The sequence below is a fragment of the Lactuca virosa genome, chromosome 5, assembly GCF_052849685.1.
Source record: "Lactuca virosa cultivar CGN04683 chromosome 5, Lactuca_virosa_CGN04683_v6, whole genome shotgun sequence".
Lineage (NCBI taxonomy): Eukaryota > Viridiplantae > Streptophyta > Magnoliopsida > Asterales > Asteraceae > Lactuca > Lactuca virosa.
This window is the reverse complement of record NC_136430.1, coordinates 31,459,077-31,483,898: the sequence shown is the minus strand read 5'-3', so window position 1 is coordinate 31,483,898 and position 24,822 is coordinate 31,459,077. Positions and strand designations below refer to the sequence as shown.

Sequence of the window (24,822 nt, the reverse complement as noted above, 5' to 3'; positions counted from 1 at the left end):
ATTTTTTGTTGTATATGAAAAGTAGTTTTATTCTCATAAAACCGTTCTATTTGTAAATCAATGTTTTGTATTTGTATTCCTTTATGTAAAACTTGTAACTGAGAGTGTGTCTGGTTTCACCAGCTGTTATTGAAAACTGTATTGTACTATTATAGTTTGTATTCTGTAAACTGGTACTTTGAAGGTGTACTTACGTTTAGTTGATTATACACTAACGTATTGTTAATATCTTTTTAATGAGTTATTATAACCATACTGAGACTGGATGGCCTGAAACAAACGCTTTGTAGGCGTTTGAACTGTTGATAACAATTGTCACTCATTGGCGTGTATGCCTGACTGTAGCTAGCAGCCTGAGTGAGGGGTTGTCAATCCCAATATAGATCTACACACAACTTGTTTCGATCCCCTGACTGGAGACTCTGGTTATAATATCAGGACTTTAACTTTGTTGTCTAAATGAATTAAACAACCTGAATTGAATGACTCATAAAAAGCATAAAAACGTTACATGTATATTAGTTATGAAAACCCAATCATCCTGAAATAATGATTGATTGTATGTTCATGAATTAGTATTCTTAACATGTATTTGAAAATTGTATATCCCTTGATCTGTTTTGAACCAAACCTTTGTTTCTTGTAAAACTGTGTATTCTAGTATACTTGAATCACGTATTATTGTTCTATGTATCATAAATTATACCTATTATAATTTATATGTACTTTCTGAATTGGTATTTAACTGTTTTTGAAGGAAACCCCTTTTGCTCAACATGTTAAAAAGGGTATTTAAACTGAATGAAATAACTTCAATATTTATATACATATACAATTATATATAAGTAAAATTTAAACGATATTCGGACAAATAACCGGTACTATAAGCCCACATCCAAACAAGGAAAAGGACCCAGAATGTTTTATCAGTCCTAAGCCTTTTAAATCTTATTTATATAAATATATATACAAATATGAATTTTGGGGAAAAATATAAGTTTACAAAAGAGTTTAATGTTTTGAGAATATTTTGATGATTTAATGTCGTTTTATCATGATTTGAAATCATGATTTTATAACACAAAGTTCTTGTGTTATACTTGTATTCCCCCCTTAAAACAGTAGAAATTATGAAAATACAGGGGGTATGAACTCACTTGATAGGTGGTGATTTGGACAGCGTTTCGTTTTCTGGAAAGGAGTTTATTTGAAGAAAAATCGGCTTTAATCGGGCAGAGTTTCGACTAGATAAAGTTGTTTTTCTCAGGAATCTCGGGGCTTAAAGGATTGCTTAGGGTTTTAGACTTGATACCGGGGCTTTAGGGGTTGTAGGAAATTTTAAAGTGGTGAAAGAAGTGAAAAAAGATGGAAAATGGTGTGAAATATGTGAAAAATCCGGAGGGTCTCGCATGCCTTATATAGGCCGAAGCCTCGGATCCGAAGCAAGGAAAAGGAGACGCGTGTTCGGACAGGTGGCGAGGGGGAGGGTTCGCTTCGGACAGCTAGCAAGGCGCGTCGGATCAGGAGTGGACCGGACTTCGGTTGAGTCGGAAGAGGGCACGGGTCCGAGCTCGGTGGCATGTTCGTGCGAAAGGTGTCGGATGGTGTCACACCCCCGAACCAGACGGCGGAAACGTCCGAGGGCTCGTGTGACTTAAATTGAAATATCATCACAATGAATATACATGAAACTAAACACATACATCACCAACATTACATAGTACAACTGCCATTGTTCACATCCAGTACATTGTATAAATTTTACACATTCATAACATGAATTGTTTGAGAGTCACAAAAACATAATATCCTAGCACACTTGATGATTTTTCTTCAGCTTATCTGTTACCTGAGAATACAAGTTATTTTGAAAACGGTCAACATATATAATGTTGGTGAGTTCATAAGCATGTTTGATATAAAAATTGTTTGTAAAACCCAGAAAATCCGATATTTTCTGTAACAAAAACTGTTTACAAAAAAAATGATGTGATGATCCCATAAGTGTATATGTATGTGATTTCAAAACACGTAAAAGTGAATGCATTTCGTAACTGTTCCTTGTATTGTAGTTGTTGTATGTAGAAGTGAATAATGTCGTTCCCCGGAAAACCCCGATGTTTTCCAATAGTATGATAGTTTTGTATTATTGTATGAACCACTTTGCATCGTCACAGTCTATGAATATGATTTCCCATGAATACTTAGATGGTAATGGATCTCTATGTGAGTCGTTATAACCATGCATAATAATGACTAATTCGCATGTCTTGGCATTTTTCCAAACGCCGGTTTTGATCAAGATTTTGTCACCCTAGACTGGCCGAATCTAACTGTAGCGAACAACTCAGGTGTGGGGGAGTCACCCCCGTATAGATCTATACACAAACTCTCGCTCTCCGTCCAGGAGACTCTGATTATAACTACAGACTATGGCCGACACTTATTGGTGCCACCCGTTATTTCTCACGAAATCCCAATGAATTTGAATAACCTTGTTTTACAACCCAAATGATGTTTACGTGAATATGAAGTAAGCCTAACAGACATGAAAGAGGACAACGGTGGCCCACTAATCATGTATGTTATTATAGACTGTCGAGTATGCTACGGACACGTTATAGCCCGTTAAGCATATGATGAATGTTAGGGCCCTATTAGCAATGCAAATGGGCCACTAAGGCCCAATAGCATGTTAAAGCTGACAAAGGCCCATTGAGCATGTAATTGGGTCACCTAGACCCAATAAACATTTTCGAATATATTGGGCCCAATAATCATGAAATTGGGCCACAAAGGCCCAATAGCACGAACATAAGATTTTGGGCCCAATCCTTGTATCGTTTATTTGTTTATCGATTTTAAGTTCGTAGTGTAGGTTTTGTTCTATACTAAATGTTTATTCGCGATGTTAAAAATACGTTAACGTTTGTTTTATAACGAAGCTTTGGTTATATATATGTGTATATATCTATAAACATTTTTAAAAACCATGCATTATAAATTTTATATTCTTGGCCCAATAGTTTAAATATTAGTCTATTTGACCCAAAAATATTGATTTTTACCAATTCAACCACTTTATTAGTAAAAATGACACTTTTAGTCCCTTTTGATGAAAATTGACATTTTTGGTTCTTAAACCATTTTTCTTGACATTTTCGGCCCAAACATAATTTAAATAATAATTTTAGCCCAAAACTATTGTATTTGCCATTTCCAGCTCTTATTTGTAAAAAGTTTACACTTTTGGCCCAAATTTCGTAAGTTTTACATTTTTTACCCTAAAATCCAAAACTTTGCATTTTTAGTCAAATTTTTGCATCAAAGTCATTTTCAGCCCCTAAAATAGTTTATTTACGTTTTAGACTCATATTTTGATAAATTTACAACTTCAGCCCCCAAAACTCTTCATTTTTCGCAATTTTGGGCCCAAAAACCCTTGAGGCCCAAATGTAAGCCCAATAAGCTATAATTTATGTTTTTGACCCCTTGAAAAGTGTTATTTTCATAAAAGTCAGATTTTTATGTAAATAATACTATTTTATCCTTATAAAACCGAAAATATCATATTTTACCCAAATCTTTGTTATTTTTGCAAAAATGACACTTATAAAGATTTTTGGCTTTGTTTTCACCTCTTAAGCCTAAAGATTCTTATATCTTTGAAGTATGTTGTTTATTATGTTATTTGTTTATGTATCCTTCACACTTTAGCCATAGATCTCGAGATTTAACAAATGATATCACATTTTCACAACACAAACCAAAGAAATCACATATAACATGCAAACACACATAGATCAACACATAACACTTGTATTCTCCCCCCAAAAACAAGTAAAAACCAAAAAAAAGGGGGTATGAACTCACTTTGCTTAGTTGCTCATGGTTTTGAAGAAGAAATGGAAGAGGTTGATGTAATTTTCGGCCCTAGTAAGCTTCTTGAGAGGTGTTTGGTTTAGATGGATTCTAAGGAGTAGATCACGAATTTTGTATGAGTTAGGAGGAGATTTTTGATGTAATAAAGAAACTAAGCCATGGATCTAAGTAACAAATTACCAAGGATGATGATTTTTATGGAAAAACCTTCTTGAAATGCCCTAGATCTCGAAATTTTTGAGAGGAAATGAGGGGTTGTTGTTGTGAGTGTTTGAGAGAAAATTCAAGTGAGGTGTGTGTGTGTGTGATCCTCGGCCGAAGACAAGAAGAAGAGATGGAGGAGAGAAGTAGTGAGGTGATAGATGCATGGGGAGGTGGGAACCTTGCATGGATATCCATGAGATAAATATTAGGTGTCTAGCTCTTATTAATCTACATCTTTTCTCTCTCTTTTTTTTTTATTGGGCCGAAATGGGCTAAAGAAAGAGGAAAGGAATCACTTTGGCCCATTCGTGGTCTTGCTCGAAAGTGTGAAGTCTCTATACAATTTTTCGGCCCATTGGGCCTTTAGGGTAGTTCACGGCCCAATGAAATCCAATTGGGAGAGGGTTTACGATCCAATAAGGAATTTAATTCACTTATGGCCCAATAAGGCCCATCAGTGTAAAATGATCCATTTTAGACCCATAAGCCCCAAAAGGTTAAGTTTCATGAAAGTGGGTCCAATTAGGGCCCATTTAAGGGTTCCAAGTCCAAAATAGTCAAAATGGAAGTTTATTGGCCCATTAGGCCCAATAAGGAAATCCTAGTCCATAACGGAGTTAAACCAGAATTTTTAGGGTTTCCAATCTTTTGTTGACCATTTGAAGTGTTTGTATAGAGTTTTTGATGTAATTTTGTTGTCATTGAATAAACATCATGCATGCTTCCAGATTTTGTTTACAAATTTTGTCCTTGATAATGATTACAAAAGCATAGAATTTCCTGGTTGTGACAGATGGCCACTAGACCGCGGCTTCGGTCCAATAAGAAGGTGCCACGAGGCGACACGTGTCAGTCTCGCATGCGAGGGGACGTGTCCGAGTATGCACCATGCGATTTTTCCCGGTTTTCAACATTTTTCGATTTTCGTGCCCAAAACTTGCGAAATTCATAACTTTCGCATACGAGCTCCGTTTTCGACGTTCTTTATATGCACGCGTAGGTAAAATTATACTCTGCGACTTTTGTTTAGACTTCGTCGACTAATTTTTACTTTATTTTTAATATTATTATTTTTAACAGACCGGGACAGGAAATCTGTTAAAAATTCATAACTTCTTCATCCGACGTCCGTTTTTGTCTGTCTTTTTACCGTTGTACTATTATTGACGAGACCTTCAATTATCGTTTAGGTTGTGTTGGCTAAAAATCACTTGATCTTTATTTCGAGTTTTTAGCTGTATACTGCTATACTGAAAGTTAGAAAAATCATAACTTCCTCATACGAAGTCAGATTTTGGCGTTCTTTTTATGAAAGTTCTCGGTTTAACATAATCTACAACTTTCATTTGGATTGTTATGGCTAAATAGTCTTTTATTGAAAATTCACTTTTTACACTGAACAGTGTTTTGCCGGTTTTGTCGCGGATCTTCGATTGGTCATAACTTCTTCGTTATAACTCGGATTTTAGTGTTCTTTATATTTTTGGAAACCTTGTTACAATCTCTACCACTTTGTTCATCCCAATCGATATTGTTTAATACTTTATTTTTGAGGGTCAATTATGTAAATATACACAGTATGCTAAAATTTCTCTTTATTATTTTAAAAAGAATTACAAATTGACCTATATTATTACATATGTTTGAAATAACGGTTTGTTACATATTGGCCTTTCAGGTGATTGATAAGCAACATCGATAAACACTTGATAATCCATTTCGTTAGTTATTACCCTAAGACCATTTGCCATAGTGAGATCACGTGCTGAGTAATAAAGTTCCTCAAAAGGTTCTCCAACAAACCTTTCTAGAAATTCACAACACCCATGTAAATCCATTTCAGAGAAATCATGATCAGTAAACATGAACGTTTCACCTCCAGTATATCTATGTGGGTGTCTTCTAAAAACACAATTATAGTGTAAATGCACTTTCAAGAAAATAGGGTATGGGTTTGCCATGAACTTTAACTAGAAAAGAACCAGATGAACTTTAACTACAAAAGAACCCTAGACGAGAGAAAACTTACAAAAATGGGAGAGAAAAGCCGTAGAATCTTCAACACTTCAACACGATTTTGATAACCGACTGGAGTAAAGCCATTTTTTGAATAGTTATATGAAGGCGTTGACATGTCATTGATGAGATGTCATTTAATTGAAGAAATTTAAAATCTAAAGGCCACGTCACATTTAATTACCGGGTAACCGCCTTTAATGGTATAAACGACAAGTAATTTGTCACTTTAGTGAGGTAAGAGGTACAAAAATTAGTTGAAGGACCTTTTGAAACCAAACGGAAAACATATTGTGCTTCTATGTCAATAACCATTTTTAAAATAAAATTATGAAATAAGGAATGAAGAAACATATTAACTGCAATTTTATTATAATATTTATTACATTTCACATTTTACATATATAAGTATAAGATTATGTGGCTTTTTAATTTTAAAAAATGAAAAAAAAACCATAAATTGACATGTGAATATTATTTATTTAAAAAATATCATAAAATAACAAGTGTCAAAACTCATTAGAGATTGACATGTGGCAAAAAAACATTCATTTATTAGAGATGATAATCGAAAGAAAATTAGTTATACTATCTTCTAAATATAATAATTTCCATAAAAAAATTGGTCATTTTAAAAGATAGGTCCTAGACGGTCGCCCCTATCGTCCATCCTCTGGGATGGGCCTGCATCTCCGATGGGTAAGCACGGTGATTGGTGTGAAGAGGTGGTGAAAATTGAACATAGGTGTAATTAGGGATGAGAATTTGGCCCGAAAACCCGAACCGAACCGAAACCCGAACCGAACCGAATTAGACTCGAATAAGCAATTCGATTCGGTTTTCGGGTATCTATATGAGGCTTATTCGGTTTTCGGGTTATTCGGTCCGGGTTACCCGAATAAGGGCTTATTCGGGCCAAAAGGACCGAACCGAATTTGAAAAGTCACAATTTTTATTTTATGTTTCAGCATGTTTGCAAATTTTTAGCCAACTTTGAAGTGTCATAACGTCTTCGTTATTTGTCCGATTAGCCCGATTTTTTTTCCTGCTTGTAGTTCACAATTTAAACTACAGTTTAAACTATTTAAATGCGTTATTTGGTTGTATATTCAGTGAGATACATGCCTCTAAACATGGGGTATTAAAGCTGAGTTTTTCTGTTTCAGCATGTTTGCAAATTTTTAACCAACTTTGAAGTGTCATAACGTCTTCATTATTTGTCCGATTAACCCGATTTTTTACAGCTTGTAGTTCACAGTCTAAACTACAGATTACACTATTTAAATGCATTATTTGGTTGTATATTCAATGAGATACATGCTCCTAAATAAGAGGTATTAAAGTTGTTTTTTTTACAAAAAAAATACTAACATTTACTTTATTATAATAGATCCTACATATGTTCGAAATGTTTTGACCTCCACAAAAGAAGATTTTAACATTTGTAGAGCTATGTTTGGATTTCTCGAGAAATTCAATGTGAAAACTGACATAGTATCGACGTCAACAAAACCGATGGCACATCGTTTTTTTGGAGAAATATGTGATGTGTACAAACACAAATTCTAACTCTTTTTGCATATTTGAAACAATTATATATACTTTGTATTATTTTTAATTAACAAATTTGTTTCTTTAAAAGATTTGTTATGAAATAATAAGCTACAAAAGTCATACAAAATACAATATTTATAATCACATTGTAAATGTTATTTTGGTTATTCGGGTTATACAATCATAATACGGTTTATCCGGTTCTTTTCGGTTATAATAGGTCCTTAATCATCTTGTACATGTTATTTGGGTTATTCGGGCCAGAACCGAACCAAACCGAATAATACCCGAACCGAACCGAACCCGTATTGCTTATTTGGTTCGGTTTTCGGTTCATACAATTACCTTTATTCGGTTCTCGGGTTATTCGAGTTCGGGTCGGTTCGGTTCGGTTCCGGCCCGAATAACATCCCTAGGTGTAATGGTGGTTTACGGCGGTGACATTTCCTATTGAAATAATAATATAATAGTTAATATAAATTCTAATAACCAAAAAGAAAAGGATAAAAGAAACTAAAAAGGTTAACACGTCTTGTCTTTTTATATAGATGATAGAAACTGTAACCACATCAACCTTCCATACGATTGAAAAATATTACTTGATATTTTAAAAAATCACAATAAACATTCAAATAGATTTGTTAAGTACATGGCCGTCCCTAGATGATTTGAGGCCCAGAGAAAAACAAAAAATGGGGCCCCTTAAAATTTAGTAATGGCAAACAATAATACAATGATGATATGGAGACAAATACATAAGCACTTATTATTAAATTAAATATATATAGTATGAAAGAAAATTGAAACGGGTTAAAAGGATGCTAGTTAAATATTAAAACCAATAAACCACTGGATTAGTACAAAAAAACTAATAACAAAGCAAAATAATAAAAAAAGCGAACAATCAAACCATTTTGAAAAACCATCACTTTGGTGTCTGACCAAACAAACAAAAAGATGAGTGTTTGGAAAAAAAAATCTCATTTGATAAAAACTCTAAAATAACTTGAAGAATGACCTACCTAACTGACATGTTAGCATGATTTTTATTAACAAACATACAAATAATAGTAATTATATATTAAAACACCATGCAATGTAGAAAATCTCTTGGCTGGAAAATTATGTTTGATAATGGCTAGAAAAGACCAAAATTGTAAATGAAATAAATGTTTGGGTAGTTTGTCAAAAAAAAAAAAGGACCATATTAATAACTTGGATGATCTATGAATAACAAAGAAGAATGCAGGGACTATTTTTGTAATTTGAATTCAATTATATATATATATATATATATATATATATATATATATTAAAGCTCATGGCAACAGGAAAGTTTTGGACTTTAGGTTTTTGACACCAAGGGTACCTTCAATATTTACCCATGCAATCTCCACCCACAAGTATATCCAATTGTGCAATCTCCACCCAGAAGTATATCCACTTGTCAATTTGGTCCCTGCCTTTTGTAACATTGTTCTATTTCAATACTTTTTTTCGTCGTTATTACAAATTTGGTCCTTCTTTGGTCAATGAATAGTGAATCCTACTGTACACTCTTAGAGTTCGTTGTCGCTCTTACATGTTTTTGAAAACTGTCGCTTTTTTGCCAATTTTTTTTAGAAAACTCTAAATTATTTCTAACCCATGCGATGCATGGGCTCTTTCCTAGTTTCAATAAAATGAGGCGCAAGTTATGAAAAAGAGCAAATGCTGATTATTTATTATTAGTTTTAAAAAGTGGCATATAAAAAGAATCGAACCTGAGCACCTACCTACCATCTTTACCAAAACACTAACCAACTGATCTAGTGAAATTATATGCAATTGTTTAACACAACATATATATATTAAGTATAAAACAGAATTATTTTTGGGGCCCAAACCATAATGAGGCCCGGGGCCGTCGCCCACCTTGCCCACCCTATTGGACCGGTCCTGGTTAAGTATTTGACCATCTGATTGGAAGTAAAAAACTAAAAGCAAAAGAAAAAATAATAATAATCACGGCTAATGGGCTATCACGAAGCAAATCGATACCATATGATTTTTTTTAATACGTAATATTTATTAGATAATATATTGATTGAAAAACTATAAAAGATATATTAGAATTCATAGTTTTAAAATTCTTTATAAATAAAATATAATATTAATATGTTTTAACTTATATACGTCCATATACGAAAATTTTATATAAATATATTTTTGATAGTATTATAGTCTTATACATTTAGGTTGATCGAGAAATTTTTTTTCAATAAATAAATGGACTATGTCTTCTTGTTCCCGAGTTCCACTTAAGGAGAGAAATGGGAGGATACGGAGGGAAAGTGAGGGTTGTCGAAGGAAAATCGTGTTCCCGAGTTTCATTAATGGAAGGAAAGTGAGGGGAGGGGAAAGATTTTGGAGTCATATTTTCCTTTCAAATTTTCGTCCGAGATTGGACAGATTTGGGAAGAAAGTGAGGGGAAGGAAAATTTTTAGTTTTATTTTCTTTTTCCTTCTAACTCGGGAACACAAAAACTTAAAATTTTCCTTTCACTTCCTTCGAACTCGGGAACACTGAATAATGTTTCCTTCACCTCTTTTTCTTTCCGTCAAAATTTTCGTTTCCTTTCTTAAATGAATTTTAAAAAAAAAACTCGGGAATATCGTCATCCACATTTTGGCGGGAAATCGGCATTCATTCACCCTGCGTATGTCCAAAATCTGAAAACCCTAGAAAAATCACATAATCATACAAGTAAAATCAAATGGATCCAATAACGATGGAAGGAGGTTACAACGGAAGCGATGAGGAGAAAGAGGACGTTGAGGAAACCACTAGTCATCTCAGAGATCGATTCCGTCTTTCCACCATCTCCATTGCAGAATCCGAAGGTAAGTTGTATATTGCAGTAATTCTCTTGCTCGATTGGAATTACTTCAGATTCATATTTTTGTTCGTAACAGCCAAACAAGATAACATGGAGATTTCTCAACCTGTTATCGTTTGCATCTCCGATTTAGCGTTCAAGTATGCGGGTACTGCTTCCGCTCCTTTTTCTTCTTTTTCTTCTCTATCACGCATATTCGTTCACTCTGGTTCAGATTAGTTAACTGTAAACGTAGGAAAGTTGACAGTGTTATTGACAACTAATTTTTGGGGTTCTGATGATGTTGATTTTTATATCTTTTGCGTTTCTGAAATCTGAATGTAGATACAATTATGTGAATCAAACTCAAAAATTGACGTGAAATCTATTGTTCGTTTTCGAAAAAGAAATGATATTCGCATTAAACCTCTGCAAACATGGACTCCAAATAGGTCCTGTTGTGACTCCCTTTCTTCATTATGATCAATATCTCATATCTGTTGCTAAAAATACAATTCCATGACTCTTAAAGAGAACCTCTGTGTTCAAATTACTGATATTGTACCTGTTTGAGACTTGTATTAATAAGTCTGCATCTTCATCTTTTACCACATCATGACTATCATAGCTTTTTTAGTATCAATTGTTTGTGGGTGATGAAACAATGGTGTTTTCTGTAACTGCAGAACAGTTGGCAGAGGATCTTGAGATGTTTGCACATCATGCTGGCCGAAAGTCTGTGAATATGAACGATGTCATCATTTCTGGTATGTCTATGAAACTCTCTAAAGCCTTAAGTTATTTTTTTTGTTTCTTTTAATAAAACTATGCATTTAATGTTAGTTTAGTTTTTGTTTTCAGCACATAGAAACACGCATTTGGCAGATCTATTGAGGTCTTTTTCATACAATCTAAAAGCAAAAGAGCCTCAGTCTGAGAAAAAGAGGAAGAAAAGTTCCAGCAAGGAAAGCAAAGGTCTCCCTTCGGTACTCAACCTCGATCCTTAACTGCTGTAGATTCTTGAGTATCAGTAATTCTTATATAGATGTTCAACTGATATGCTGCTTTTGTTCTTTCTAGAAGAAATTGACTCAAATTATTTCTTTGTTTTTCATTAAGTGCTTTTGGATGATAAATTTTAAAAATGTTTGAGAAAATGCAATATATATATATATATATATGAGAAATTTGTAAAGAGTTTAGACTTGTATTGGGGAAAAATATATATATATATATATATATATATATATATATATATATATATATATGTGTGTGTGTGAGAAATTTGTAAAGAGTTTAGACTTGTATTGGGAAACCGATTGAAAGTTTATGTTATAAAACAAACTAATTACAGGTAACTTTTTTTTCGAATCATGGATAATTCTCTAAATAGGCAATGATGTGTGTCCGGATAAAATGTTGCATGCATATTTTTTTTTCTTAATCCAATTTAACCATATGAATGAGAACAAATAACCATTTTACACTTACAATCTAAACTACAAATTTCACATTATTCATCAACAAAAATAATGTAATGATGGTAAATATTGGTGGACATAACCATTTTACACTTATATTTTAAGACATGTAAAAATGGTTTGGATTTTATTTCAATTTGTAATAGTTTACTCCTAGAAAATTGACATGAAATACAAAGATGAAGCTTTGGTAAAAACAAAGTAATCAACAAACGTCCTAATTTAGCAAAAAAAGAATACCATCAAACAAAACATGTTGTAAACGAGAGTGAGTGCCAAATTTCAAACGAAGCATGAAGCCTATTAGAAGAGAGACTCGCCAAAAGTTTTGGCTAATGGCTTTGTCGCAAAAAGACGTAAACTAGCGACATAATAAGAGGCATACATAATACATTTCTGAAGTTGAGGGAGAGTCATGTAAGTTTTGCATGCGCTCTACCAAATCGGGTAAACATCTTCACGAGTACACTAGACATCACGCACACTCACATGTAGTCTTAAGGCCAAGGGTTTCAGCTGCTTCGAACGAAGAAAAGTAAAATCACGTTGATCGTTTTCTTCCCATGCAAGAAACACAAGTTTAGGAGACGGTTTAACATCAACATCAATGGTAGGGTTGAAGTTATAGAGTCGTCAATGTATGCAATTAATTTCTAAAAGAAAGTTGTTGAAGAATTTGGTTGCGCAATAAGAGATATTAGATCAGGAAAACTTAATGGTAATCATGTGTAGAAGAGTTGACAGAGGGAAGGAGGATTCATTGTCGGCATCCATGAAGAAAGAGATTGGTCATCAATTTTTGAATCCGAATATCCGATCCGATCATCTAGCTATTCGATCTAAAATTATTGAATTTTTGGAATTGGATTTGGATAATGATTTTATGGATTTTTGTTGGTTGTCAGATCCAACAACATAAATTAACAAAATATGATAAAAGATGAACCAATTTAGTCACACTAGGTGTTAGTATGAATGGAAGTAAAGTTCGTATCCTCATGAAAACGGATTAATAAATTACACAAAAGATGTTCAATTACAAATATGATTGCCATTTAAATGAAGTAAAAACATTGAGGGTTTGATTTTAGAAATTACTACTACCAGCATGAAATGTATTAAAAACAAATTCAAACAATAAAAAACATTCTAACATAAGGGTTATTTTTTTTTTGTTATGATTCAAGTTATCATCATCAATAATTATGATGTAATGATATTTTAAAAAATAATTTGTATTAAGACGTGATGTTTAGTCATTTTAACAATCTTCCATGTGTGTATTTAATCAAATGCACTTCATTAATTAAACCTAATATGTTACACTAAATTCTAGCAATTCTAATCTTAGAGTGCACATTGCAATGATAATGATGGAAATGTCAATCATAGTAAATCATTCATGCATTTCCAAATGTTATAATTATAGTGTATGGATCTATAATGAATTTTTTTAACCGACAAACTAACCTACTCCTAAATACCTATAATGAAATTGAATTCGTAGACAAAAATAACATCATTAATTGTTCCCAAAATTGTTATTAGAAAATTAACAAAGTGATCAAATTCATTAACAATCTATATGTTTTCGAACAAAATCCCAAATTGAATACAAGAAAACAAAACATTCATGAAGTTCTGACATAGTTACTTCATATAAAAGTTTGAATCATACATCAAGACTAAATCTTCAAGTAATCTAAAAAACAATTATAAAACTAAACTTACAATCAAAAAATATATGTTCTCCAATGGAAATAGAAGAATTCTCCTACAAAATGCTCCAAAAAAATGAAGCGTGTGGTCAAATAACCTAAACCCCGTCTTTAAAGGAGGTGATTATAAAAAATTTTCACGTCGACACGACCGTGCTACTAGATAGGTTAAAATCAACATGGTCTTGTGGTCCATAAAGAGTGTTCAAAATTTGCCTCTGCATGGCCGCATGACATTCCTTTACAAAAGTCAGCACAACCGGTTTGCACTTCTGTTTTGTATTTTCCAACTTCAACTTCTATGTCCAAAATTATGTCTCGAGCTTCTTTTAGCATACAAAATCATCCCAAAGTATATAAAATAACTACAAAATATTACATTTTTCCTTCAAATAATTAGGACAACATATCACTATAAGGGTAGAGGGAGTCTATCATGTCCACTTCTTTCAACCCACTTGTCCCATCAATATTTTTTTCTCATACCACTTTCATCATTTTCATCTCACAACACATTAAATCTATCTCTCTTATCCCTCGCAACCTACAAAATTTTTAATAAATAAATACAAACTAATTAAAATCATACAAAACTAATTCACAAAATATTAGAAAAATACAAAACCAATTTACAAATTAATTAAAAACCAATATAACAAGTTTTTCGATGGTGTAGCTCGCGGTATCAATGGTACCACCCTTAGCCCTAATTGGATTAACTTTATATAAAAGGTAAATTACACCCACAAAAACAAATACTCATCTGACTATGTTTTTGTTGTATGGAACACATTTCCAAAATCAATGTCTAAAGCTTAAAGATACATGGAATTATTGGTAACATACTCTCTTTTATAAAGTTCAATTGCATAATCAACGATCAATTATAATTATTTCGCCATTTTGATAACAAATAATTCCTCCCTATCAAATAAACTAAACGATATAGATCATCACATCAAAATCCAACTAAAGGTGCCGTGCACTTGAGCACATGATTTTTGGGACCATTGCAATTACTGTTTGTAGAAAAATATGTTGTAAAGAATGTAATGGCTTCTTCGAAAGTTAAACAGATCACACATTAAGACCCCACACTACTTAGGGGCTGTTTGGCAGGATCTGAATATTTAAGATCTGAATTTTTAAGAGGGTATGAATTTTTAAGATCTGAATTTTTAAAATGTTGTTTGGTTGGAACCTCTGAATTGTTGTGCTGAATAATAAAAATGACCATTTTACCCTTCTATATTATTTTTTACTGATTTCAATATTTTCATTTTAAAAAAATAACTAATCCAACTCTCTAAATAATTATAATATATTACATCAAAGGAAAAAAAAAGCTCAAAAGTAGACTATTTCGATCCAAACAACATCAAAAGTTCAATATATATATATTACATCAAAGGAAAAAAGGCTCAAAATTAGACCATCGATGTTTACACAATAGCTCTTATTTCACCTGAGTGCAAATCAATAGAAATACATACATTTTTCCATTCGACTCTCTATCTTCCAGCTTCTCAGCATCCAGTTCATGAGTTTGACATTCGATAAAAATCACAATGCTTCACCTTCATTAGTAAAAAACTTAACACATTGTTTACCAGAAGATTTTGCATTCTAGCACCACTTAAAATATTGTTGACCAGAAGAATCAATCAAAAAGAAATGTCGATTCTTTCATCAAACCCACAGTAAAAAAAGAAGAAATGATATCAATCAAGATCATGGATCAAGTTAAAAGAGATTGGCCCAATTCCTTTAATACCCTGTGAATTTCTTGAAATTAAAAATCATAACTCGAGCTTACAATTTGATTAAGAAATTCGTTTTCAGAAATTAACACTAGTATAAAGTCGATTTCAGATACACAACAATTACCCGATGTTGTTGTCGACAAGTTTGACGAGGCTAACTAGGACAGTGACCGGCAAGCTGGTGACGACGTCGTCACTGGCAGAGGGAGGCAGATCAAGGCGTGGGGGAGGAGAAGGGATCGGTGGTGTTAACGGTGCGTGCGACGATGTCCTGCTACGACAATGGTGTGTGCGACGTTGCGTGGGACGACGACGGTGGTCCTCTGTGAGGTCCGACGAGATGCAGGGGAGAAATGGTCGGAGGTTTTTTGATGGTCGCAGGAAAATAGAGAAGAGGATAAGAGGGTAGAGATTGGAAAAGATAAAGATAGGGCGTGCTTTTTTTTTTCATACTTGATTTTCCATCTGATTCGGTCAGACATTTTTATCCAATTAAGAGGCTAACTTAAGTGCTAAACAAAATTTATAAGATTCAGAGGTGTCTTTTTTTAAGAGGCATTAATAGCCAAACAAACAGGCCCCTTACTACATACACATGTCTACAAATAAAGGGCAAAATGGGCTGCAGGCCCATATTACTCAAAGGTGTGATTTGAACTTTCCGACAACGTGACTCGTGAATCAAGATCGGTTGTTGTTCGACCATTTCAACAATCCACATATAAAGAAGGCTCGTCAAAGAAACACTTCGAGAAATGAACGATTAAACTGTTCTATTATAGACGAGATGCTGTAAAATTTTGATAAAGATGACAAGCAAAAAACCAAGACATCTTTCAATTGTAATACTGTTACGTTTTTGCACTTTATAATAAAATAAAACAAATTTCTTTTTAAATGGTTTAAAGCATGACATAGATGTTATGTTTTGTTAAAAAACCGATTCTTGTCGCCCGGGTTTTTGGCCCACACCCAGTCCAAGCCCGAACTGATTTAATCAAAAGCAAAGGGTAACCAACCTCGGCCATTTTGAATGATCGGTAAAAGTATTTGCCCGCGATCCATGCGTCATGCTCTCGTGCTCTTGATGTGACATTTTTTACTAAAAAAGGGGTCCACCCATTTTCTCATTTCCTTCTCTTCTTTCCTAACTTTCCTCAATTTGTTTCCCCTACTTTCTCAACGACCTCCTCTACAACAAACTCCATCTTTCATAGCAACAAGCTTGTGGGAACTCTTTTTTTTTTTTTTTTTATTCAGTTGTTCATTAATATGATTTAAATTTATGTTCTTCAAAAAATTGGCCACCAATCTTAGATCCCTTTCTCCACAAATATTCCAACTTAATACCTCTAACCATTTATATATCACGACTTTAACACTTTTTGTAATCTTTAGGAGACCACGGCATCAATACCTCTAAGCATAAAATAGTTTTGTTATCTAAAATGACAAAAATGCTACAATTGATTTCCATATGCAAGTATTCCTATTTTATATAAAAGTCATCAGTGGGTAATTTTGAAAATACAAATCAATTTCATAATTTACCCAAATAAAAATTCTAGTAGTTATTTCACAATAAAGATACACAAATGGTTGAAGTACAAAAATGCCCTTTCACTACCCACTAACTAGAGGCAGAGCCCCCAATGGATCTCGATCTTCATACGCATGAGGCCCCATAAACAGAGATATAAATACCAATAAAAGCAGGGACCAACATCGCCGCCGGCCACTAGTTCGGAAGTTATGGCGTCGAACCACACCGGTGATGATAAGACTGACAGGGAGGAGCAAGAAGAGGCTTTAATAGCTTTGATTGAACACCGCGCCAAAGAAGTTGATCATCTCCGTACGCGTGTCGCCTACTATAAATCCGAGGTTTTGTTACTCACTCCTCTTGATTATCATTCCGTTAACATTTCGTCGTAAAAAAGTGATTTTTCTGGTCGATTCTGTTGTTGTTTGTGTGTTTAATCAAATTGTAATATTTTGTTTAAATTGGAGGCTTTTGGTTGCTTGGTAAGTGTTATAAATTCGTTCTGATGTACAGTTCATGGAAGAAGGTTTTGTTCGTATTGCTTTGTAATGGAAAAATAAAACTGATGACATTTTAGGGGAAATTGTGGATGTAGGTTAATCACAGAAAAGGATTATAACTGCAGTCAGCAAATAAATGATGAAAATACATCTTCTTGTCAAAATTCAGTCACAATAGATTGATTTATGATAACTGAATCATTTGATTGAAATTTAGTTTATGTTGGTGGTTTCTTGTTGGTTTGTGTGTGTTCAAAGAAAGTTTGTTATATAGTCTATGGAAGAAGATGTTGATTCTGGTGCTTAGCTTTAGGTCTTAATATTGAATTTGATGACATTTTACTGGAAATTTGTAGTGTAGTTCAATCAAATGACAAAAATACACATCTTTATGTGATAACAAATTATCATTTTCTTGTAATATAAGATGGAACATGGTTCCTCATGTTACTTGCAACTCTTTTTGTCTGACAACTAACAAAAAATAAATTTCTTTATTTAAATTTGGGAAATAAAAGCTAATATCTTTTTGGAGAAGGTATACAGCTTGATGAATCTGAGAAGAGGTTGGAGGAAACACAACGCAAATTGGCACGCCTTAGAAGTCGAGGGAATCCTGTGGCATCTACAAATATTTCTTCTCAAAATGGTGTAAAAGTGAAAGAAGAGAGGAGATCATGTAGCCCTGTAAAAATAAAAACCAGTGAACATTCTTTACCAAATCATGGTGATAGAGATAGAGGTAATGGAAACTCCTCTGCCTCCAAGAGCTACACGCCAGATCTTCCTAAAATTCCAAAACAAGAACAGAGACCACAACTTGTTATCCCTGCAGTAAATCCAAAACCATCTATAAAACTGGTAGAAACTGCCACTAAACCTTCAACATCAGTTCCAACATATGCCAAAAGCATTGTCAAAGAAAAAGGACATAGAAATAGAACCCCTCATGAACAGGAAGCTGTTGAGACTCCATCCAAAGGGACAAAAAGGAAATTTGGTAATATTTGCTGCTTTTCTATTTGTGTCACTGATTGATCTATCATACTCTATTATTAGTTTATTACATACTTGTTTGGTTAAATTGGAGGTTTTAATGTTTGTTAAATAATTCCAAAATTACAGAGCAGCGTGAACATGTAGATTTAATTCAGATGGTATCCAGTTCATCTTCACCACGTACAATCAATTGCCAGACTTCCAACCACATCTCATGCCAGCATAAGAGAAAGCTCAGAAGTCTTGCCTTGTGTCCTACAAATGATCAGCTTTTTGTGACCAGGTACCAAAGTGTGTGTGTGTGTGTGTGTGTGTGTGTTTCTCCCTACTCCATGATCTTGTAAACTCTTAGTATATATAACTTCCGTTTTCCGTGCATTCTTTTAAGGATCTGTTATTGATTTTTGCAGTGCTCTGGATGGACTTGTAAATCTGTGGCAAATTCAATCCAGAGGGTATGTTCTTTATCTTTTACCTGTTTCATGTTACTATTTTTGAATTTGTATTATGATGCTCCTTTATGTAAGAGACACGAAAGATGATATGTAGACAACACCCGATGGCATGTTGGTAAAATTCATGAACTTTTTTGTTTAGTGTTGACATAAAAAATAAAGGCTAAAGTGTTCATGAACTTTTTTGTTCTTAGTGTTGACATAAAAAATATAGGCTAAAGTAGAAAGTAGATAAATCATAAATGTCTGATGTCAGTTTATGCAGTTCAATTTGTGTACCAAGTAATACCAAAACTTTAGGTGAAGGAAGGAAAGAGACGATTGTATTTCCATAAATAGCAAAAGTTGTTGAGATATATCATGTATAGAAAAAAGTCATATTATCTTTTAGATTATAGGCTATCCTCTGTTGACACTTGACATACATTTATGTCATCTCAACCTGCATGTGCTTACATCATATCCAACTTATTGAAGTGTTGTATGAAGAAATATTGTTTCTTTTTGGATCAAATGAACCTTTTGAATGAGACTAAATTACAATTTTTTTTTATTTTTTTTTGGATTAAACAAACCTCTAAATGAGAGTAAATTACCATTTTACATTCGATTTTTATGCTTCTGAATGAGAAATGAGGGTTTTATTTTTATTTTTTTCAGGATAAATGGTAAAGAGTAAACGTGTCAATGGTGATGTCTGATTACATAAAATTTTCACTTTCCAGATTTTTTTGCATTGAAAGAAACACTCCTGTATATCAGTCTGAATTAATTCCATTAAGTAAAAGAAAGAAACATATTCTTTGATTTTATAAGTTTCTAATTTGGTGTGTTTTTTTTTTCCAAAAAAAAAAAAAAAAAAAAAAACAGATCAAGTGCATATCTTCTTAGTACAGCTGACTGTGCATCCACGAAACACAGAAGGTGGCCAGAAGATATAGCATGGCATCCACATGGCGGCAGCCTATTCGCTGTCTACACTGCTGATGGTGGGGACCCTCAGATATCAGTCCTCAATCTCAATAAACCAAAAGAGAAAAAACGTGTAACTTTCCTTGAAGATAAACCACATGTGAAGGGCATCATCAACACCATATCATTCATGCCATGGGAAGATACTTGTTTTGTAACTGGTGGAAGTGATCATGCTGTGGTTCAATGGAGTGATAAAAACGGGGATGATTCTTGGAAACCAAAAGTATTGCACAGAAGTATGCATTCTTCAGCTGTTATGGGAGTTGCAGGGATGCAACAAAAACAGATGGTGGTTTCTGTAGGTGCTGATAAAAGGATAATTGGATTCGATTTACAAACTGGAAGAGCCGATTACAAGCATCAGATTGAAAGCAAGTGTATGAGTATTCTACCAAATCCTTGTGACTTCAATCTTTTCATGGTTCAAACCAGGTGAAAATGAAAATGAGAACACAGTTGCCCTCATTTTCTGAATTATAAAAAGTTGAATATTCTATTAATATTTATATTACAATTTGTATTTGCAGTACTCCAGAGAGGCAACTCAGATTGTTTGACATCAGATTAAGGCGAACTGAAATACACGAATTCGGTTGGAAACAAGAAAGTAGTGAATCACAATCCGCTTTGATCAACCAGACGTGGTCCCCAGATGGTTTGTACCTAACCTCGGGTTCAGCGGACCCCATGATCCACATATTTGACATTAGGTTTAATGCCAACAAACCCTCGCAGTCAATTAGAGCTCATCAGAAACGTGTGTTTAAAGCCTCGTGGCATCACTCCCTTCCTCTCCTCATTTCCATATCCTCAGATCTCAACATAGGGCTGCACAAGATCATATGAAAACTCGCACGAATTTGTTGTGTTTTTAATTTTTTTTTTTTTGGTAATATGAGGAGTTAAAAGTTCAATACTTTTGCAGGGTTTTAGAGCAATTTGTGCTAAGAAGAGGAACAAATGCATAATGTCTAATTATATTTATATTTAATGTTGTGGTAGATATTATTATATGTGTAATGCATGGGTACAAGATGTCGGTTGGATGATTGTTCTAGATTATTTATTTATTTATTTCTTTATTTCAATATGTAGGTTAATGATCAAATTATTTATTTCATATTTTCATTAGCTGATAAAATTATTTGAAGTTATTTTATTTTTTATTTTAATACAGGTTAGCTGAAATATATTATTTAGATGATAGATTTAACTTGCTTCTTTTCCTTTTTCCTATTTTCTTGTTACGATTAAATACATTGAAGTTCTCTATTTTAAGAATACGTTATAAGTTTTGTATTTTTAACATTTATATTACGATTTCAAAGAAAAACAAATATTAATATTAATACTTAATGTTAGTTATAATTTATTAGATTTTAGCATAATATTATATGTTAAAAAAATAAATGAGAAATAAGAATAATAAAATAATAGTTTGATTGTATTAACATTTGAAAAAAATACCATCTAAAAATATCTAAATAATTAACCATTACTTATTATCAAACAATCGTATATTATAAAAGACAATGACTATTTTAAAGATGCATCATTCTGAAAACTGAAAATGGATTCCATAACTAAATGGAGCCTAAGCAACTGAATTATCAAGCTTTAAACCCATTAATTAATTGGTTGACTTCAACACCAAATTTATCCCTTCAAAACCCAGAAATCATGAATGGCACGTGCATTGTCCATCCCTCCTTGCTGAAAATTGAAAATAAAAGAGTTGGTCTTCCCTGATTTTGGAAGTGATTGCTTCATGTCTTATATAAGCAGCAGATGGATTTTTTGGCTGTTCACCAAAAAGCATAAACAATAATCATTTTGGAGTCTGATTTTACGGTTGATTACAGTTATGACCTTGTTTCTGTCTACTTAAAAGGGACATAACATAATCTAGTAACATATCGACGTTTGTCTTAGACTTAATGCAGACATTACGACTTAATAGAGAAAGTGGGAAAAATGAGGCTTTCAACATTCGGTCATAATTTTTTACAAGTTTTCACTCATTTGATTTTGGGCTAAATGTAAGAAATAACATCATACTTTCATTTATTTGTTTGTGTATAATAGCTTCCTCCCTACTTTCATTTGCAGCATTGTACTTCCAAATCCTTTTATGTACTTTGAAAAAACTGCCCATTATAGGATAGTAGTCATAGTACTTGCAAAATCTTTTCTTATTTGGACACTACACAGTGAAAATTTTAGCAGTGAACTTTTTTTATTTATTTATGGATGGCATTTCTATAATTAGGAAGTCTATTATTCAAAGCACAACACTGTAATACAAAGAAATGGTAGTAACATGCTATATATTACAAACAAATCAAGCGGCTATTTCTTGCAGTTAACGATACAAAATAAGACCAATACCAAATCTCATGGTTTAAGAAAGCAATAGATAAACTAACACTCTAACAGTAACAAAACAAAACATACACGTCATTTTACTATACCTTTTGACAATCAATTTTGTTGGTGCTAGTATGAAACTAATAAGTCAAAAGTGATTAATAGGGGCAAATGCAAGAAATAGCAACGTAATTTCATTTATTTGTGTTGATAGTATCTTACTCAATTTCTTTCTATTACAATATTGCACTCTCAATATCTTTCTACTTTGAAAAATCTACTCAAACTCATTTTTTCCATTATACTTTGCAATAATAGCAGTACATAAAACTTTTAGATTCTGAATACTTTGCAAGAAATAGCACGAGCTTCCTAATACGTTGACACATCTTCCTCATAATTCGTTCAATTTTGTTGAGGTTTCAACAATAAAACGTTTAGATTCCTAATAAGTCGTCATTGCTTTGCTTGTAAAAGAAACAAAGCCATATAACCCAAAATATCCCTCCGACGGCGCCGCCCTGCTCCTCCGCCAGTGACACCCACCTCCAGGCTCCAGCTGAAATCCGAGATTTCTCATATTTGGCTAGTGGCTGCTTGAAATCTTTTGCAATGTGAAATTGTTCAAAGGTTTGGTTTGCTTTAACATGTACCATGCTCGTACGCATATCCAATTGAATCCCTAACAAATGCACATGGATTTCTAAATCTCTTGTAGAAGAAAGTAACAACGTATTCATGTGTGTGATTGCAATTGGAGATTGTTTTAAAGGATTGGGTAGTTGCTGCTTGAAGTCTTTACGAACCAGGTACTTATTTCTTGCTTTTTGAAATAATGAAAAGTATCTATGTGTGTGGTTCTGAATTCCCAGTCCTGTTTTCGTTTGTATAATGCACTCTGCACACAAGGTGTTTGATATTTGTCCTAGCTGACCCATAATGAAATATGCAGAGAATAATGGAGAGCTTTGAAGATATTGGATAACTTTGGTCTACTATCTTTTTTGCTGAAACTTGTCAATTTTAATATCATCAGCAATGTCTTTACACAATGTTACCAAATTTATACGAAATTTATGTGAATTGTAGTTGTTGAAGAACCCAAACCAGCTATACTCAATACCTTTGGTTTGTTCAAAGAATCTGATATAGCAAATAAGCTAGGGAGGGATCTTTATTGTCATAGCCATTGCATTGAGATAAAAGGATTATTAGATTTTAATTTAATCATGTTGCAGGGTTTTAATGAGAGGAACAAATGCAAAATGTCTATTATATTTATATGCAATGTTGTGGTAGATACTATTATATATGTAACGTATGGGTACAAGATGGTAATATTTTCAACTCAAAATCTTGTGACCTGATTCAGTTAAAGTTATATGATTGCTTTTAAGATCAACGTTTAAGAATCTATGTATAAAGTTTATAATTAAATAGGGCATATTTAAATATTACTTTTAGCAATAGGATCGTTTAATTGATTGTAAACTTATAACATTTGCCATCAAACATCGACTGAAAATACGTTTCTTTTGCGTATAATTTGCCTATCTATATCAATGTTTGATCTTATTATCTTTAGTAACAAAAACAAATATATATTTCATTTCATAACTAGATATGACAATACAAACACGTTTAACATGTTTGGATAAAAACGTTATTTATTTCAATACGGGTCGGTTCGGGTTGGATTAACCCATCAACACTTTTTTTTTTGTCCATTCATGTTTGAATCTTGGAAAGGGTCTATGGTCATCCAAATCAATGAAATATTATTCATCTTTCAAACATGCTACGTGAGCTTATGCAATAACTACTTCTACATCAATGCAATATCACTCATTTTTCCAAAATGGTTTCGACCGCCACATCAACAATTACTTTATATTTCTAAATCATATTTTAAATATTAAAAATCAATAGTTACTTAATAATAAATTACAAATAAATATATTTTTTATAAATAAAATAACTTTTTAAAATATAAAATAACAAAATGATAATAATTTAGTTTTCTATATTAAATATCTATATATTAAGATGTTGCAAATCTATCTCTTCTAATAAAAGAATCATATTTAGGCCACATAGCATCTTTCTACACCACCATGTTTATGCCACCTGTCGTTTTTATATGCATCTTATTTTTCAATTCCCGCTCACCCAAATGAAATTGTATCGGATAAAACTTTCCATGTTCAATCCTAAATATCAGCCATTTAATTAGTAATATTAAGTAAATTTCAATTTTGAATTCTACCTTCTTATTTGAATACCTACAAATAAGGAAACAATTCAACGTTTTTATTGTAATTTGATAACTACCTTGGTAATATATACAGTTTGTTTGACGTATTGAATTCAATCCTAATTATCCCGTGTCTCTTTCACTCCACTGGACATCGGCAGTGCTGGAAACATGTGGGTTTGATTTTGTGTTCACCAATCGTTGATTTTGTTATCTCCCGTCAACGTATTATCTACAGCCACCACCACTCACT

The 24,822-nt window shown here is 33.0% G+C and overlaps 2 protein-coding genes and 2 long non-coding RNA genes across 4 annotated transcripts; 3 read left to right on the top strand and 1 right to left on the bottom strand.

Moving 5' to 3' along the window:
* Positions 1–10,322: 10,322 nt before the first annotated feature.
* Positions 10,323–11,689, top strand: LOC145117045 (Histone superfamily protein). Its single transcript, XM_079053357.1, has 4 exons — positions 10,323–10,539; positions 10,612–10,683; positions 11,201–11,281; positions 11,376–11,689. The coding sequence occupies exons 1-4, from the start codon at positions 10,413–10,415 to the stop codon at positions 11,519–11,521; spliced, it is 426 nt and encodes a 141-aa protein (XP_078909483.1). The 5' UTR covers positions 10,323–10,412; the 3' UTR covers positions 11,522–11,689.
* Positions 11,690–15,048: 3,359 nt separating this feature from the next.
* On the bottom strand, positions 15,049–15,955 carry LOC145115980 (uncharacterized). Its single transcript, XR_013711801.1, has 2 exons — positions 15,601–15,955; positions 15,049–15,488 (listed from the first exon to the last, which is right to left on the bottom strand). It is a non-coding gene; the product is annotated as an uncharacterized LOC145115980 (long non-coding RNA).
* A 1,127-nt stretch (positions 15,956–17,082) lies between these two features.
* On the top strand, positions 17,083–21,036 carry LOC145115265 (uncharacterized). The gene is made up of 6 exons (XM_079051526.1): positions 17,083–17,360; positions 18,066–18,519; positions 18,645–18,801; positions 18,929–18,973; positions 19,844–20,380; positions 20,476–21,036. Exons 1-6 carry the CDS (start codon positions 17,229–17,231, stop codon positions 20,792–20,794), a joined length of 1,644 nt encoding a protein of 547 aa, XP_078907652.1. The 5' UTR covers positions 17,083–17,228; the 3' UTR covers positions 20,795–21,036.
* A 1,586-nt stretch (positions 21,037–22,622) lies between these two features.
* Positions 22,623–23,577, top strand: LOC145117199 (uncharacterized). Its single transcript, XR_013712548.1, has 3 exons — positions 22,623–22,945; positions 23,034–23,124; positions 23,268–23,577. It is a non-coding gene; the product is annotated as an uncharacterized LOC145117199 (long non-coding RNA).
* The last annotated feature ends 1,245 nt before the right edge of the window (positions 23,578–24,822 follow it).